The sequence below is a fragment of the Diadema setosum genome, chromosome 3 (genome assembly GCF_964275005.1).
Source record: "Diadema setosum chromosome 3, eeDiaSeto1, whole genome shotgun sequence".
NCBI classification, from domain to species: domain Eukaryota; kingdom Metazoa; phylum Echinodermata; class Echinoidea; order Diadematoida; family Diadematidae; genus Diadema; species Diadema setosum.
In genome coordinates this window covers 20210548-20229625 of record NC_092687.1, presented here as the reverse complement: position 1 = coordinate 20229625, position 19078 = coordinate 20210548, and the positions used below count along the sequence as shown (strand labels likewise).

Below are 19078 nucleotides of genomic sequence, written 5' to 3'. Positions count from 1 at the left end.
TCTTTGTGTTTGTTTGCTCTTCCATTTCCATTTCTTTGGTTACTAATAATATATAAATGCTGAACCGTGACGAACCTCAGCCATTGAATGAAATGAAATATGCTCAGAATGCCTGTGGCATCCTTTGTTCGTTTGTAGTACAATACAATGCATATAACTTTTTATGGGTCTCTGTTGTGCTTGGGAAAACTCCTGGAGCGGATTATTTTCTTTTTCGCACATAATGTACACGTTAGAATTATGTAGCCAAGAAGAGGGGTTTATAAAATCAAGATCGATTTTAGAAGGAAACGCAAGAGGGTCCTATATCATCATTTTGGTATATGTGTATGTTTTCGAACAAAGTATACAATTATTCAATTCTTCGAAGTACAGATTGATGGAATGGCTGTGATGTGTCTATCGCAAGCAAATACATACAGCTTGAAGTTCGTCCTGGCTCTCTTCTGGCAAACTGGTTGCATGCTTGGGGTGGTGAAATGCCTCGGCCTTTTCCTCGCTGACATCAATGTCGCACTCGAACTGACCGCCAGGGATAACGGGGTCATGTTTGGCGTCTATTCGGCTGCAGCGTTCTCGCCAGGTAGGAATATCACTGCACCCGCTATTCAAAGAAATGGTATTCATCATACATATAGTTAATATCATATTGCATTTCAGTTTTCTGTGTGCGTAGCAAACGGTTAACCCTAACTAGGCCGGGGGGGGGGGGGGGGGGGCTCCGAGCCCCCCCCCCCCCCCCCCCCCCGACGTTTCACGCGATGTATCGCTAACGCGAAAAGCTAACGCCGCGACATTTCATGACTTTTTTCTTTCGAGTCTCTCGCATCTTTTGACACCAAATTTGCGATGCCCGGGCGCGCTATGATCTACCTAAATATCCCGGCCTAGTTAGGGTTAAAGATGTTTGTTTTCTTTATATAACTATGTATCCTCAGACAGCAATACGGTTTCTTCTATAGCTTAAAAAGCATGTAATTTATCAGAGACTGCCCAGCTAAAACGAATATTTGTTGTGACACAGCTCAAACCCACATAAAGTACGCCATGATAACATTCCATTTTCTATGTAGTTCTGAAAAGTAAGCTCCTAGCCTTCAAAGTTTATAATCACTAAAATGTGACCGCCTGCTTAAATCCCCCTCCCCCCCCCCAAAAAAAAAAAAAAAAAAAAAACAACAGCAGACAAACAAACAAACAAACAAAAAACACGCATCGCAGACTAGGACCGGTATTCTACTGTAAACCAAAGTTTAAAAACCAATTAAGACTCATTCAAGGTTTTGCTGAATCTACAGTTTGATTTTGTATTCTGCTAGAGAGAATTAGACAACCAAATTATAAAAGGAGCTTAACTGCTATGAAATAATTCAAGAATGATTATAGAGCCATCCGAATACATAATGCTCTTTTTGTGTGTATCTCTGCAGAAAGCCCCACATTACCGACAATATGAACACTCCACGAAACCCAATTACATGTATTGATCACCTGTGTAACAGCCATTACCGCGTGTCTACATTTATTATTTATTAAATATTTAATTGAGTACGCGCCGTATTCTCACATATAATTATATGTTCAGTAGCGATTGCTTTATATACCAAGAAGGTACTCACATTATACCTCCTTGCTTGTGTAGAAACCTATACACTACACGTTCAGCACACATGATTGCCTATTTAGATGCAGATTCATTTATTGTCCATAGGAAATTCTTTTCGTTGGCATATATACACATATTAATATCTACATACATACTTACATACATACGTACATACATACATACATACATACATACATACATACACATACCTATGAATAAATACAATTTAACCTACTCCCAATTTAACCTACATACAAACATTACCTACTCACAATACACTAAGCACATACATTATTACCAATTTATGGATACGAAGGTAGCGCTATTCTTAGCAACGGCTGATGTGCGCTGGCCGCGCCGTCGATTGATCAATGTCTTCGGAATGGATCGAGAGCACAAGGGGACTTAATAGGAGTACATTATAGAAATCAATCTTTTCTTCGAGAAAGCATGCGCTTAAACCAGGGAGGTGGGAAGAGACTGCTCACACACACATAAACGATCGTGAGAATAAAAATGGAAAATGATGTTAATAGAACAAAGGAGTCTGGAGTGTATAAGAAATAGGCCTATGAGGTAATATTCATTGTAGGCACCTAAGCGGGAGTGTGTGTTAAGTGCATTGCATTACGCGTTGATGTGGCTCTCGAGCAGGCGTACGCCTGTCTGAATATGTATAAATAGTAGGCCTACGTACTTAAAAAACTGTAGGGCCTAACGCTTCCACAGCATAGATGCCAAGTTCAAAAAATTGTTATGAGTGAGATTTTCATGACTCAGCATTTCGGCACGCGCACATACATGTGCGTGAGCGAGGGAGCGAAGCAACTGAGAGAGGGGAGAGTGCGGGAGGGGGGTGTCAGCCCTCTCACGGTAGGGAGCTTTTTCAATTTTTAGCTCTTAATGGTGCCAGCTGGTGCATACTTAAGCGACTATTTTTTACTTATTTTGAAAGACAAAAGGGAAATATGCCTTCAATTGCAACTCTCACTTTAATCATTTAAGCTATACTCCCGATGCGTGAGTAAAATGGGTGCCATGCGTGAGATCGTGAGACAGACCCTTAAATGCTTGAGTCTCACTCACAATGTGTGAGACTTGGTAGCTCTGCCACAGTCACCTGTCGAACGTGTGCTGCATGCCAACTGGCTGTATCCAGACACTCGGACTATGCCTTATGAATCCATGTAACCACACGAGTGGGCTGGGTGGTAAAGATATACTCGTGTGGTTTTGTGTACATACTGCTTTGATTATTTCGTCATTCTCGCTCTTGTCTCTGCAGTGCATCTATAGAAGCCTTTTCAGATTTATAGCCTTTTCAGATTTAACTCAGTCCATTGTAGATAATATCGCATGTCAACCCCTTTGGAACAATCCTAGAATACAATTTAATAATAAGGTAATATATTATAAGTCATGGTGTGCTAAGGGGGGTACGTTTTGTTAACGATGTTCCAGAAGCAGATGGAAAATTTCTTTCATATTTTGATTTTCAATGTAAATACAATGTACAAGTAAACTTTCTTCAATATTATGGTTTGTGTAATGCTATTCGATTTGGTTATAATAAAAAAGTCATACCTAAGATTATGGAACCTACATGTATTATCCCTGAAACATTGTTTTTAATACTGAAAGTGAATAAAGGTTGTGCACATATCTACCAGGCTTTCTTGAAACATAAGACAAAGGAATGTAAAAGTCTTATAAAATGGAAACAGGAGTTTGATTTTGACAATATTATTTGGAGTTTTTATTACCAAATTCCCTTTTATTCAACTGTCAATGTAAACATGAGATGGTTTCAGTTCAAGATGCTAAATAGAATTCTTTATATGAAAGACGCTTTATTGAGATTTAAATTAATAACAGATAACTTATGTACTTTTTGTAATAACAGCGAAGAAACAATTATGCATATATTTTGTTCTTGTATATATTCAAACGCGAGATATGGTCAAAACTTGAGCTTTGGCTGTCCCGTAATGCTATTCTTATTAAGCTTACAAATCAAAATAAATTATTTGGTGTTTATGGACGTAATAACAGTGCCCTCAATTGCATTATGATTATAGTAAGGAAAGAAATTTTTACAGCCAAATACAAAAATTGTTCGCCAGTTTTTGAACAAATCATGTCAGCGATAAAAAGTTATTATGATATGGAAAGGTATATATGCAAAACAAATCTGAAAGAAAAGAAATTTATGAAAAAGTGGTTACATTTTACTAAATGTTTCTGATTGTGTTTTCTTATGAAATGATTTGTCAGGTAATTTTCTGACACTTTGAAAAGAATTTGCAATTTATAATTGATTTTTTTAACTGTTTGCTGTTCTTATTGTATTTAGAATGGCCAAGAATATCATGTGTGAAGTCTGCATGTACATACATATCTCTTTTTGTATATATTTGTGTGTATGATATTATTCAATAAAGGAACCCTGTGGAAGGGGAAAAAATCTATAGAAGCGTCAAACAAGAATTAAAGTTAGATTAGACCCTCTCCTCGTAGGTTTGATTAAAACCCGATTTAGACCACAGCTGGGTTGGGGAAACTACAAGTTTCGAGACCTCGGACGATAGAGCTATAAATTTAGGTACTGTTCTTTTACACCCATTTTAACCCTATAAAGCCCAAGGGGGGGGGGGGGGCACATTGTGCCCCCCTACCAGATTTTCATTTGCCACTCCTTCGCCCTTAATCCGATTTCAACCAAATCTGGTAACTTTTCCTAAAATCTTTTTGCAAACATTTTGATATATAATTTAGCTATATTTGATGTTGCTGGTTGCCATGGCAACTATAAAACTGACAACCATGTCAGTCAGATTTTACATCTTTTTCTGTTCCCATAATTTCATTTAACAGCATTACAGTGTATGAAAAGGGTGCTTCTTGGCTGAAATTTGTTGAAGGAGCAAAATTCGAAGTAATTATGGTCCTGGAAAGTTTTTCTTATTATTTCCTTTGTTTTTATATGACAAAGGCATAAAGCAATAGATATAATACAGATAATTGAAAACAATGATATTTTCTAAAAATTGCCCTTATATTTTGAGTTATTTTGATTCCTCTACCACAGTTATGCCTCTAATATCATTAGTTTATCATATTATCAATTTGCAATCTCAAAATTCCAGTATTATGCAAATATGAAATGTCATAACTATACATGTACCCATCCCAAACATTTCATCTCAGGTCTCATAATGTGTCACTGTGTTGATATGAATAGTGCCCCATGTGGTGACCTTGAGAAATTTCAACCGTAACAAATAATCAAATACCACTTGCTTATCGTTTGTGGCAAATATAAAAAATGATTGGTGTATAATATGACATTACATAATGGGGATAAAGAAATTATACAGAAAAATCATGTTTTTAGCATATTTCCTATGTATTTCTTTACATTTTGGTAAATAGCGCCCTCCATGGGTGACCTTGTGAAAATTCAAATGTACGGTCATGTAGAGTATGGGTTACTCTACCCACGTGCCAAATATGACGATGATACATCAAATAATAATAAAAAATATATATATATATGGGGGGGGGGAGGGATTGTGCCCCCCACCCCCCCCCCCCACCCCTTGGGCCTGCGAGGGGTCAAAATAGCTTGGGCTTAATAGGGGGACGGTATTAGCTGAGAGGAGCATTCAGCTTCAAAGGGATGGTATAGTATTGGTGGAGATGAGGCCGGATTGGGCATTTCACTTTTTTTCGAGATACCAATAAACCACTTATGAAACAGTATAGAGCATGCAATTCTAAGAAGAATTCAAAATTTATTTGATGAAATTGGTTCTGGAATGGCTGAGACATCCAAAAACAAAATTAAGCAAAGCAATCGTAATTAAAGGTGGGTCCCAACTTTTATCAGAATCGCTCTGTTTTGAATATCTCTGCTATTTCAAAACCAATTTTCATCAAGCAAACGTCCAATTCCTCTTGGAATTACATGCTCTTTCACATTTCATAAGATGTTTCTCATCACTCAACAAAAACTGTTAGAAAGAGAGAAGAAGGAGAGAAGGTTACTTAATAGTTTGGGTTATTCAGGCATGCTATGCAGAAACATTGATGAAAATGTGTTCTAGTAGCTTATTAGTAAAAGCAATGCATGTCTGAAAAAAAAAAAATGTGGTCCAGAAAAAAAAAATCACCATTATCTTTATTTTGGTTTTGTTTAAAACTAGCCAGATTTTGACAATCGATGAAGACAAATAATGTTTTTGCTGATGAAAGTTAAAAGGAATTAAGAAACAAAAAATAACCATTGGTCCTCCTAACTCAGGCCTACATATTTTCATGAACATTACAGAGAATCCTAATTTGCAAAAAAATAAAAATAATAGTCATAATCTCCAATTTTCCGTGAGGACTAGATGAAAATGGTCAACCTGGTTAATAGGTTTGAATATTTTAGCAAGAGCAATTCCCTACATATATCCAGTTTTGGATTACAAAAGCAAATGCAAAATGGTGTTATTTGCCATTTTTTTTAACAGAATAGTAAGAATGTAGGACATATTATATCCCTCGTGTAAAGTCTCTTGCCATAGGATTACACAGAGCACGAACATGGTGTAGTTTTACTAGCTAGCTACGAGCAGCTGGATGCGGTGAAATTGGTTACTAGCCAGCGTGATATAGTACTTTTGGGAATCCACGATCTGCACCCAATCGTGATCGTGTGATCGATATCTACATTTCTCACTTAAGAATGTACGCAGTGCGCGTAGTAGCGATACTTTTGAGAGACAGTCCTGTGGCTTGTAGCTAGCTAGCGCTAGCAGCGCGGTGCGCGACAGCATTACAGAAATCTGTGGTGTGATGATGGCGTGTGTATGTTTGTATAAACGTTAGTGTGATCAATGCATTCAGCTCAGTTGACAAAGTGACTGCTTCAAGTAACGGAGGAATGATCGCAGGAGGACACCATATCAGGTACGAAATAAGAATAAACCAAAACCGATTTTGAAGATCTGGGTAACGAAGCCGCTTTAGGCCTACTTCTAACGTAGTCCTGGACCTCCTCGATCTTTCGGAGTTTTGCACGCTGTAGTGTAGCTCGTGTGTAGGAATCAACAACGTTGTAATACTCGGTGGCCTATGTATAGTAGCCCTACTACATATCGACCACCCTTATTGAAACCGACCGCGTATAATTCGCGCACTGAACACTTAGTACGCACTTTTCTGCGCGCAAAGCACATAAAAATGGATTGGCTTTGAATGTAGATTAGGATGGTGTGGGAAAACGCGATAATTCACTGTTCATTAATGGTTTTAATCAAGGACAAAATTTCGAATGAATATTTTCACCGAATCGTAATGACAGCACAATGTAATGTCTATGGAAGTTTCTAAAAGGCTTCTAAAAAGCTTCGTACAACACGGTGTTCAATACAACTCGGTTTACGTGCATTGTCAATGCAAAATCAGCGGTCGATCCTAAAAACGCGATTTACCGCGGGGAGCTGAAACGAGGCCACGCAAGTTCGTCGGCGATATTTTTGCACTGAAACTTCGAATCGAAAAGGGAACAACGGCATTTGATAGAGCTGGATTTTCTCAATCACGTAGGTCAAGTTTTTTACGTGAATTTCAGTGTTAAATATTCTTATCAAGCAAATAAACATTAGGCGGTCGATTAGTAGTAGGTCCAACCCTACAGTACAGCGCATGCACCGCAGCGGTGTCGTTCGCTACGCGCTGCTGCACGCACTGCTGCTGCACTGCTGCTACGGCCTAACGTTAGATTAATCGTTCAGGAAACCTGCATATTTTTCCAAAAGGGAACCGTCATCACTCTAGTAAAATGCTCGAGAGGGATATAAAACAAATATCGACTGCTTTCTTTCGGGCATGGTAAAACTATTTGACCTCGGTGATTTCTCAACAGTGCCATGTCACTCGACTTCGTCTCGGGACATAGCACTGTTGAGAAATTCGTCTCGGGACATAGCACTGTTGAGAAATCACCCCGGTGCAAATAGTTTTACCATCTCCCTCTGCAGCAGTCGATATTTGTATAATATATCATATAAACAATGTCTACATTTGACGCTAGTTTGTTCCGTTTCGTGACATTATTACGTCGTTTCCCTTTCATCTTCCGTTTAAATAATCTACTATTCTCACGTCCCTGTCATATTTTAAAGCGCCTCGTCTCCGTGCAAATATGCCTGTTTAATGTCAATCAAAAATAATCTAATTGCTTCTTTAGATATTCTGCATTTCTTCCATCTGTTCATGGTATTTTCAGCCCAGCCTTTCCTTTCTGAAAAAATAAACAAACCTGTTTTCAATACATCTTTCTACCACCCTCTACCTTTAATTCTACCAGTATCCCTTGATTTGAAATGGATCCAATTTAGACATCGACCAAATGTGACCATGCACCTGAAAACGAACATAAAGTTGCACACACTGATTTTGCGTGAGGACTGAAAATAAGTGAAATGGGTCAACCTAGCCGAACCTGGCTTTTTCATAATTTCAGAAAGAGCGGGTCTTTTTTTACATTATGCTAAAATTTGGTATCATAAAACGGGCAGGAAAGTGTGTTTTTCAGCAGTGTATCTCTAACATTTTTGGTAGAATTGTGCGATTAGGTGTGTGTTTAGGATCCCTTTTTCATTTCTGAAAAACCTTGTCCACACTCTTCATTTTCAACTCTGATAACCTTTGAAAGGATAGTGCTACTGCTTTGAAAGTTGGCGTTAATTATGGACAGAATGTGTTAATGAGGCATGCTTAATTTCAGTTTAATCTGATAATCCCTTCATTGTTGTTACTCTGGTGGTTTACTTCCTGTTTTTTGTCCCATTCATCGCACAGCCAGCACGGTTTGGTAAAGATTAAGCGCTTGAATAGACACTGTACTTCACAGCCTCTTTTCTCAGTTCACACTTTTCATGAGTTTGTGCTTTCTTTCCAATATTTAGATAGTCCATTTGATTTTAGTTATAAATCATTTTAAAGCTTAAAGTCTGCTCTTTCAGAATATAGTCTTAACTAAAAATTCATATCTGGCAACTTTTTATTTGTTTTGAGGTGCAGGGTCACATTTCACAAATTATAAAAAAAAATATATGTGCATCCAGCGGAAATACCTAATTTGGTAGAAGTATTCTACAGAGTATGTGGAAACAATTCCTGCAAAAATTTATTTCATACCTATGTAAATAAACATAAAATTTGCATAATTACGCAAGTCATTGTGCAAAGAATCTTTTTTTTTAAAAAGAATTTTTCTAAACTATTAAGCACTTGATCTTGTAGTACAAAGTTTGAACCTGGGATGGATGTTCCTTGGGTCAAAAGTAAATGATTCATCTGAAGAGACAAACTGTCTCTATGCAAACAACCTGTTATTTGCATAATATGCATATCAATACCTACACATCTATAGATAATCAGAACAAACAAAAAGCCTTAGTGAAGCCTTAATCAAACTCCCCTTAAATCTCAACCGAGATAGATATAACCCGTTAGAAACACTTTATGAAAGAAAATGAGAAAAGAATTTGGATGATTGAACCATCAGCTAATTTACATAATTACTAAAGAAAGTAGAGTAAAAACATTATTTTCAAAGTTTTTCTTACAGTCTAAGAACTGCATTTATGAGGAAAAATATGGAAGTAGTATGCATTTCCTTTAGTCAAAAGGAAATGGTTTGTAATATCAAGATACTATATGTCTATGCAAATACCACCTATATACCCGAATGTACCAGAAGTCAATGGTCAAGGTCGACTTAAGAAATTGTATCAGTTTACGCGATAACTCAAGACTGGATTATGCAAATTTCACCAAACCTGGTCCAAAGATGACGTATGATGGGGCTGGTGATAAAGCAGTTTTTAAGTAAAGCGGCAAGAGGTCAAAGGTAAAAAAGTTCAAGGTCAATGCTAGAATTGTATTATTTTCCCCATATCTATGCAATGTCTGAAGTACTTTCTTCAAACTTAGCGACTGCATACAATGTACTACCAAAATAAGATTCACCAGAGAGTTTCAGGTCAAGAGGTCAAAGGTCAAAGTTCAGGTGAAAATTTTAAAATTTCCCTTTTTTTCTCTGTATCTCGCAAATGGTTCAAGGTGTCTTCATGGAACTTGGTACTGGCAGTGATTTTCTAGGGAATTTCGGGGTCATTTGTCAAAGGTCAGGGGTCAAAGATCAAGGTAAATTGGGCCCTCAAATTTTCACTATTTCCCTCATGTTTTTGCAATGCTTGTGGGACTTTTCTTGAAACTTAATAATTATATACATGTATTACCTTATGGATATTCTCTGATAAATTTCCTGCCAAAATGTCAAAGATCTGATAAAAGTGCTATATTTTACTTTTTCTTTCATATCTTGAATGTGAATCAAGGTATCATGAAACTTAGTAAGTACATATGTGCGCATGTTCTACCTGACAGTGATACCTTTGTTGATTATCGAAAAAATGTTAAGCCCTCCCCTTTCAAGTGCTTATGTTTCCTCTTCTAAGTAGGAAAGGACATGGAATTCAGTGACATGGTATAGTCATCACCATCATTACATTAAAATGTATGGGTCACATGGAAGTTAATTTTGATGCACACATGTATAACCTCTGACATTCTTACCTTTTACATTTTTACTTGTGTATTTCTTTTAATTTAACCTCTGACATCTTTACACTAAACCAGTTAACATAATCATTTTTTGGAAAAAGCTTCAAGATCGTGTAGGTCATGATCATCTATACAGGCATTAGCTGATATGTGGAGGAATATAACATTCTTTGGACCGCCAGGGAGTTACATTATCCCAAGGGAAAACAATCACAACCAGGAAGAATATGACATTTACGATCCTCGTAAACAGTAGCCTGTGACGATCTGTTGACAAATCACATCCTAGTTATTGTAAGAGCCATCGAATATACTCTTTTATGGCTATGAACATATTATTTCTGCTTTGATTTATGGTTGAAATTGACTGATATTAAGTCAGAGACTGAGATTATTTGACTTAACGTATAACATCTATATTGTTCACATGACAATTTTTGCATATTATTGCCTTATCAAAATGTTATTGTGTATAAATTTCCTATCATAGTTTCCATGCCATAGTAGCTCATAGTAAACTCAGTCAACTTTTTTTTTTCCAGAAACAGACTTTGTTTCTAACTCAAGCTTTTAAGTTCTTAATGTGCGCAGATACCCTTGCATCCACATAATTTGCACAAGTTTATAATCAGTTTGATGTAAAAAGCCTCCTATTCGCTTGATTGCCTACAAAATACAATGAAAATCAGAATTCACACTTTCACTATGGAAGTGTTTTTTGTAATAAGATTCTAACCATGACCTCAGTTGTGTACTGTTTGCAAGGGAAAAATAGTCCTTTTGTAAGCAATATTGTTCCGATTTGTATCTGTTCATATGTAGGCTCTACTCTTAGATTTGCATAATCATATTTAAAGAGTGTCACTATCGATTGCTATTTTTTCCACCCTGCAAAGCATTTATGCAATGAGGGAAAATTGATAGCAAAAATAATTTCAATGATCAATATGTTTCGAAATTTCACGTCTGGTGTACTTATTTACATAATCTATGCATAAAATGCCTAAGGTAATTAAATAATATGGAAACAATTTATGCAACTGAAAAGTGTTGTTGTGAGAATATTGTCTTAAGTTCAAAGCGATTTAAGACATGTCACATGAAGGCTTTTTGTTTGTTCTGATTATCTATAGATATGTACGTGTTGATATTCATATTATCCAAATATACAGGTTGTTTGCATAGAGACAGTTTGTCTCTTCAGATGAATCATTTACTTTTGACCGAAAGAACATCCATCCCAGGTTCAAACTTTGTACTACAAGATCAAGTGCTTAATAGTTTAGAAATTCTCTAAAAAATGCAGACTTTTGCACAATAACTTGCGTAATTATCAAATTTTATCTTTATTTACATAGGTATGAAATCAATTTTTGCAGGAATTGTTTCCACTTACTCTATAGAATACTTCTACCAAATTAGGTATTTCTGCTTGATGCGCATATATTTTTTCATAATTTTTATGTGTACTTCTGCATAAATTATGCAAATTAAGGCTTATTTGCATAGATACAGATTGTCTCTTTAGATGAAAATTTTTCAACTGCCCTAGGGAACATCTGTGCCAAGTAGGACATTTGTACTAAAAAATGCAGCGTTTACCCCTTTAGCAATTCTACTACATTATTAGCCATAATCATTAGTTACGTGTAACCACGAGGACCCGTCCCGGAGTAAGGAAAAGTGTTATTAACTCTGTATGTTATGTGCCATGGTGGAAACCCCCTGTGTGCCACATTATTCTCAGGCACAAACGTAGTCATGCTTTGGGAAAACATTCTGTTTTTCATATCTATGTAACTTTTATATAGATTTCCGTTATGCTGGACATTAGTGAGCAAAGGGTAGAGGAAATGCCAAACTTTGCTTTGATGTAAATTGATTGACATAATCATGTAAGGCCATGACTTTAGCCATAACTGTAAAGCCATGACTTTAGCACACAACACAGTGACAGAAACTTAGAATTTGCACACAAATCTAGTAGGGAACACTCCTTGCTAGTCAATCACCACTTACAATGCAAGCTATCTATGTGAGAAGAACGGAGTCACGAAAAGCACTTTCATTGTACTGTGGCATTTGGCATTGGGCGGGTTTGTGCGTTTGAGCAGAATATGCGAAGTTGGTTGAGTATGGCCTGCGAACATGGCACATAAAAGAGTTTTGATTGTCTTTACATCAACATGTTGTCATACATAGGTTCGATCATCGCTTACTTGTACAACCACAACATTGGCAGACGTGCTCTTGTGCTTACCGGTGCGGTGTTTATTTCTACGGGTGTTATCCTCGCCTCTCTGTCGATGAATAATGCGTTCCTGGTCACTACGATTGCTCTTTCAGGTGAATAAAAACACCCTAACAAGACGTGACATAATTCAATGATTTTGCTAGCCAAACAATCTATTTCTCAATGTTTCCTTTTTACCTTTGGAGAACTGACTGAAAATTGTTTTACACTTTCGCAAAAAGCTGGCACCAGATCGTTAAATTTCAGTTCCTAAAATGTAAAAGGCCATTGTCTGGGAAGGGGACACCTCCGACAACTTTCCCATTTGTTCCATTTCCATAATTACGTCTTTACTATGTAAATACTAGAAATTGTTAGATACACACATTGAAGACGCACAAACAAAGAGAAAGGGATAGGTGTCACATCCATCTTATCCGCTCTTGAGTATTGAATTTCCTTACTTTTTCATTTCCTTATTTCCTTTACTTTTGACAACTTTCCGAATGTTTCTCCCTAAAAGTGCACACCAGATCGTTGGAATTCTCTTAAGCCTACACAATTTACTTAGGGTGGGAGCGAGATACACATTTCCCTTCGCCGTTGGTCAATCTCCATCAACTTATTTCATAGTGAAAACACACGTACGCGGAAAAACAGAGGAGATATTTACCCCATTAGCCATTCTAACTGTCTTTTGTCCACATTAGCTGTTTAATTGCCCTTAGATAATATTTTTGCTTCCTGTTTTATTGACAACTTGCCAAATCATTGCAGGGGAAAAACATACAACTGATAGCTGGGTTCACTTCTAAAAATGCAAAATCGCACTAGTGTGGGAGGAGGACCTCCCCCCCCCCCCCCTCATCCGTAAACCCCTTCGCTCCGTCTCAGGAGTGTTCACCTAAAAACTTTAACATGGAGTCCCTTAAAAAATGTTCCTGCTTTTTCATACCGCCATCTTTCCAGACCCCCATCCCAATCTAAAATGGATCGACTTGCCGCCTCCCCTTCATTTACGGATAAGCTAGTATTATTATGATGCAGTGCAAATAATTCAAATGTAAGAAAGATTTCAGATTTCCTTTCAGGACTAGGAAACAGCCTACTGTCCACGTGTGTTATCATCGGACTGAGCGAAGCGGAAACGGAGCATTTCAGCACATTCTACGGAATTGGCAAATCTGGCTATGCCTTCGGAACATTAGCGTGGCCACTGCTTGGCGATTTCCTGCTCAGGCTTTACGGATGGAGGAGCGCCCTGTACATAATTGGTGCACTTCTCGCACACATTGTACCAATCGCCTTGTTACTTGATTTTAACCGAAAGACCAAGGAGGACGAAGCTCTACGTGGGAATGGGACGGAATCACGGGACAAAAACGACTATGATTTTATCCACTGGGAGCGGGACGTCCCTAGATCACAATGTCACAAAGAACAGAATCTAAATTTACCTTTACCGTTAACCCAGTGTGGGGAAGGCACGATTGATGAAAGCATGGGAAATGTACATCTTTGCTGCTCCGACATCGTTCAACTTTGGAAGAAGAGTGTTTTTTACCGAGACCCATGTCAGATCATTGTTATCCTGTGCCATGCTTTTCTATCGATGGTAGACGGTTCTTGGTACGCCTTTGTCATCCCACGAGCCATTGCCTCGGGAATATCAACTTCAGACGCAGTGTATATCGCCTTCTCAACTGCAGTTGCCTCTTTCTTTTCCCGTGGCCTAAGCGGAGCTGTTACACGGATAATAAACCCCAGCAATGTGTTTCTCGCAGGGACAATTTTGAACATTATATCTCTGACCATCGACTCACTTTTTTGTACTTATTCGGTGACGACGGTTTCAGCATTTCTTACCTCCTTTTCTTTTGGATCTCGAGGAACCCTGATTGTACTCATCAGCAAAGATCGTGCTCCGATGACCGATTTCCCATTTCTGTTAGCCCTTGGAGACCTAGCAAGTGGACTTGGCATGTTTTTTGGATCTTTCCTAGTAGGTAAGTTGCTCACGTGAGCAAAGCACCTGATATGTATACAGTCTACTCTCTATAGCTGAAAAAAATCTACATTCAGGCCCTAGGTTGCTTTCTTCAAACTTTGCTTTTCTTCCAAGCAATGAACTTAACAATATATATATATATATATATATATATATATATATATATATATATATTTGGAACACAGCAATCACCACAAAACCTATGTAATTTGCCTATGATATTTTTATGCCTCCGCCACGAAGTGGTGCCGGAGGCATTATGTTTTCGGGTTGTCCGTCCGTCCGTCCGTCCGTCCGTCCTTCCGTCCTTCCGTCCGTCCGTCCTTCCGTCCGTCCGTCCGTCCTTCCGTCCGTCCGTAATGAATTTTGTGGACAAGGTAACTATCAAAACCTGTTGAGGTATCCTAATGAAACTTGACATGTATGTGTATTAGGGGGTGAAGTTTGTGCCTATCAACTTTTGGGTGCACATGCTCAAGGTCAAAGGTCAAAAGGTCAAGGTCAAATACATAAAATTTCACTATTTCCACCATATCTATTGAATGCCTGAAGATATTTTCTTGAAACTTAGTATATACATGTATTACCCAATTAAGATTCTCTGGTGAAAGTTTGCGTCATGAGGTCAATGGTCAAAGGTCAAAAGGTCAGGGTCAAATACATGAAATTTCACTATTTTCGCCATATCTATTGAATGCCTGAAGATATTTTCTTGAACTTAGTGTATACATGTATTACCCAATTAAGAGTCTCTGGTGAAAGTTTGGGTCATGAGGTCAAAGGTCAAAGGTCAAAAGGTCAAGTAAAAATATCAAAACTTCTTTTTTTCCTCCGTGCCTTGGAAAATTGTTCAAGGTATCTTCATGGAACATAGTATATACATGTACTGACTGGAAGTGATTATCTAGAGAATGTAGGGTTCATGGGGTCAAAGGTCAGGGGTCAAAGGTCAAGTGCAACACTTCAAAATTTTACTATTTCCCTCATATTTATGCAATGCCAGCAGGGTTATTATTTTTTTTACACTTGGTGTATGCATGTGTAACCTAATAGAAATTCTCTGGAAAGTTTTTTTTTTCCTTCTTTTTTTGCCTCAAAGGTCAAAAGGTCAAAGATCAAGTGAAAGTGCTGAACTAACTTTTTCCTCCATATCTCGAAGTGGCTCAAGTTATCTTGAAACTTAGTACATATTATGCATGTTCTACCTGAAAGTGATTATCTTATGAATTTTAGGGTCAAGGGCCAGATGAAAATGGTAACAATTTACTATTCAATTCAGAAATTGCACTTTTTCTCCACACCTGTACCTTGAAAATTACTCAATGCCTAAATGTATGAATGGGTCAAAGTCAAGTTAAAGTCCTTAAATCCCTAGATACATGCTCTCCTTTGCATCCAATTAATTCATCCAAATCCTAGGTCAAGGAAGGTGAACATTCAACACATTTGTGACAAACTTGTCATTTCAGTATTTTGCCAATTTTGTGAAAATGTAATCACACATTGTCCACATGTACTATCTAGACCTATTGGGAAAATCATGCATTATGGCGGAGGCATACCAGTCGCCAAAGCGACATTTCTAGTTTTTTTTTTTTTTCAGAAGCATGTAAAAATTCACCAATATTGTGACTAAAAAATTAAGTGGGCTAACAAACATTACCGTACAGTTGCAGTGCACAATACATGTACCTAGTAGCTACCAATGGGCTGGCAGCCTAATTGCACTAATTAGTGCTTCCCCATTATTCGACCAAGTCGCTTATACAGACAGGCGCCGATACCGAAATGGCCTGATAACAAACCCGGATTACATATTTTGCGTTACCTATGTTTTGCCTTCCAGTCGTAACGTGGCAGGTCAGTCTGTGATCGCTGATGAGGAACAGCAAAGCAAACAAGTTTTTCAAAAGGATACAAGAACAGAGATGAAATTAATATTGAAAATTACCCCATGAGAATGGCATTGTTGCTCGAGAGGTTAATGTGTTGCAATGGCTGGACCAGCATTCAAGGCCAACAAAAGTTGACAGTTATAGTTGTACACACGCGAAATGGGGTTTCGTGTCCATCATGTATTATCAATCACAAAGAGTGTGTGATCATAATTACAACCAGCATAACGTAGAGATATACGCTTTTATGATTTACTATTGATCACCGTGGTTTTATTTCTGTTATATATCTAGGTACAATCATCACAACGGTGGGATCCTACCACGAGTCATTTTGGCTTCTAGTTGCCGTAGAGATCCTTGTTTTCTTCATGATGCTTCCACCACGATTCATCAAGAGTCCCCTTGCAGCTCAGTGAGATTTTACATGTATTTCTCGTTCTATGCTAACCACTAATAGGCGCACGCGTCTCATACTTTACGAGACGTCACATTTTTTTTTTTTTTGTATCATGTATCTGCTATCAGCACAATTTAGCTGGCGATCCTTGGTTTAGTTCTTGACCAAAAAAAAAAAACAGAAACAAATTGGGATAAGATTTTGTTTCTGACAATGGATTTAATAATACTGTTGAAAGTATCATCATGCCATACGATTATATGTTATATTATCTATGATAATTATCATATTATTATGTGTACATAGATAGCTGTGTTTCATATGTCCCCATATGACGTCTATTCTATTACCTGGAACTGAACAAGCTTGCTTTTACGTAGGCCTTATAATATTTTTCGTACTCTGAATACAGACCAATACTACTGTAAGCAGACCTTTGTTGTTACATTCAGGTGACTATTCAGGTGAAGTTTCACCTAATACATGATTATCTTTTGTAAGTTGATATTGTATAAATATGTTATCATTTTTTCTGTGCACTTTCAACAGGAATGTGAAAATAAATGAAGTTGAAAATGATTATGCTTGTACTTTGAATATTGGCGATCCTCCTAGTACACTTACCTCAATGCTTGTTAAAAGCAATGAAATTTATAGTTATTCTACAAGACACAGTGAATCTCACCATTCCCCCCCCCCCGTTCGTACAGTTTCAGCCTTTAACGTGTTGAAAACAATTACTTCCGCCGGCCCTACATTCTGTTCGGTTGCGATCTCTAATTCCCTCTGAGCAAAGTCTTAAAGCTATTTCTAACCCTACACGTTTGATTATTTTACCGTGATCACTTGGAATATCTCTGCGTACTCACAATGATGCCTCGTTCGCGTGGCTGTATCATTGCTGTAGTATGCTGGATCTCTCAGCTACCCTACAACGACTCGGGTTCACTATCAATGGTGGGGAATCATACTGATTGAAGACATTTTACATCGGGTCTAAGAGTACAACTGTTAGACTTTATTCACTGTAATGTTTCTCTCAAGAGGTGGCGCTATACACCTCTTACATCTTCCTTTTTTAAAGAACAAAATGCCAAGATACTTTGAAAACAATTTCTGTACATCTGGCAAATATTGATCTGTGAAAATATAATACCCAGTAAGCCACCTTGCTAAATATCTCAGAAGCCCTGTGGTTGTTATGTACTGAATACACGTCCTTGATCCACTGTATCTAATTACATGTTTCAAATAATGTACTTACAGTTATAAATACAGTTATAGGCCTATTGGTTCTTGTTGTGGCTTTCATATGCATTCATTGTTACTCAATAAAATACAAATACTATACAACATATTTGTTTGCTTATGTGTGTTTCTGCTAAACCTCCTCTAAGCCTTAATTCCAAAACTCTTCTTTTTTTTTTAATATAACTTCAAGTTCATACCTGTATCTCTCCTTTCTTTCTTTTTTTTTTCATTAAACTAAATCCGCCTATTTCACCAAAAGTACAATAGTGTGAAGACACTATGGTATCGTAAACTCTACTATTTCTCACCTACAGTGTAACTTTAAACACCTGGTAAAACAATACTTTCAACACTGTATTGTTATAGCTAACACTCACAAACTGACTTACACATTGTTACACTACTATGTACATCAAGTATGTATATATACTTCGTTTCAACCATATTGTAGCTACTATTTGCCTACATGCTAAATACGGTAAACAAAAACGGTAGTTAAACTGAAAAAATGTTGTGAACTTCAAAATCCTCACATCCTTTGTGTAATAACTCCAACTTCAAAATCCTCACATCCTTTGTGTAATAACTCCAACATCATATGTGAGGGGTTTGTTTGGTTTAAATCTTGTCTTTCTTACAAAAATGATATGACATCACAATAACAAAATACAGGGTTTTACTCACATCTCAACCAAAATTTCCTAACTGTTGGAGAGGTACCTTTGAAAACTAGCAATACCATATGACATCACAACACTGTGTGCTAAGCACCAATACCATCCTAGTCATATCTCGTCCTTACAACTAATTTTGGTTTGCATGTGGACACTTGAGAGCAATATATATATATATAATATACATGTATATATATATCACCAGATACCGATTTGAAGAAAGTGCAAAACATTATGCACCAATACTAAGTATATTCAGTATGTGTAGCTCCTTGCTACTTGGGTACAGAAACAAATAAATTTGCATACTGACATAATCAATACACACGCATTTTCAAAAATAAACTGGAAAGGAAAAACAAACAAACAAACAAACAATGATTCATCTC

At 37.3% G+C, this 19078-nt stretch overlaps 1 protein-coding gene across 1 annotated transcript; it reads left to right on the top strand.

The window, feature by feature from the left end:
• Window positions 1–384: 384 nt before the first annotated feature.
• LOC140246673 (monocarboxylate transporter 12-like) lies at window positions 385–18112 on the top strand. The gene is made up of 4 exons (XM_072326013.1): window positions 385–583; window positions 12431–12574; window positions 13541–14467; window positions 16659–18112. Exons 1-4 carry the CDS (start codon window positions 385–387, stop codon window positions 16781–16783), a joined length of 1395 nt encoding a protein of 464 aa, XP_072182114.1. The 3' UTR covers window positions 16784–18112.
• Window positions 18113–19078: the final 966 nt, after the last annotated feature.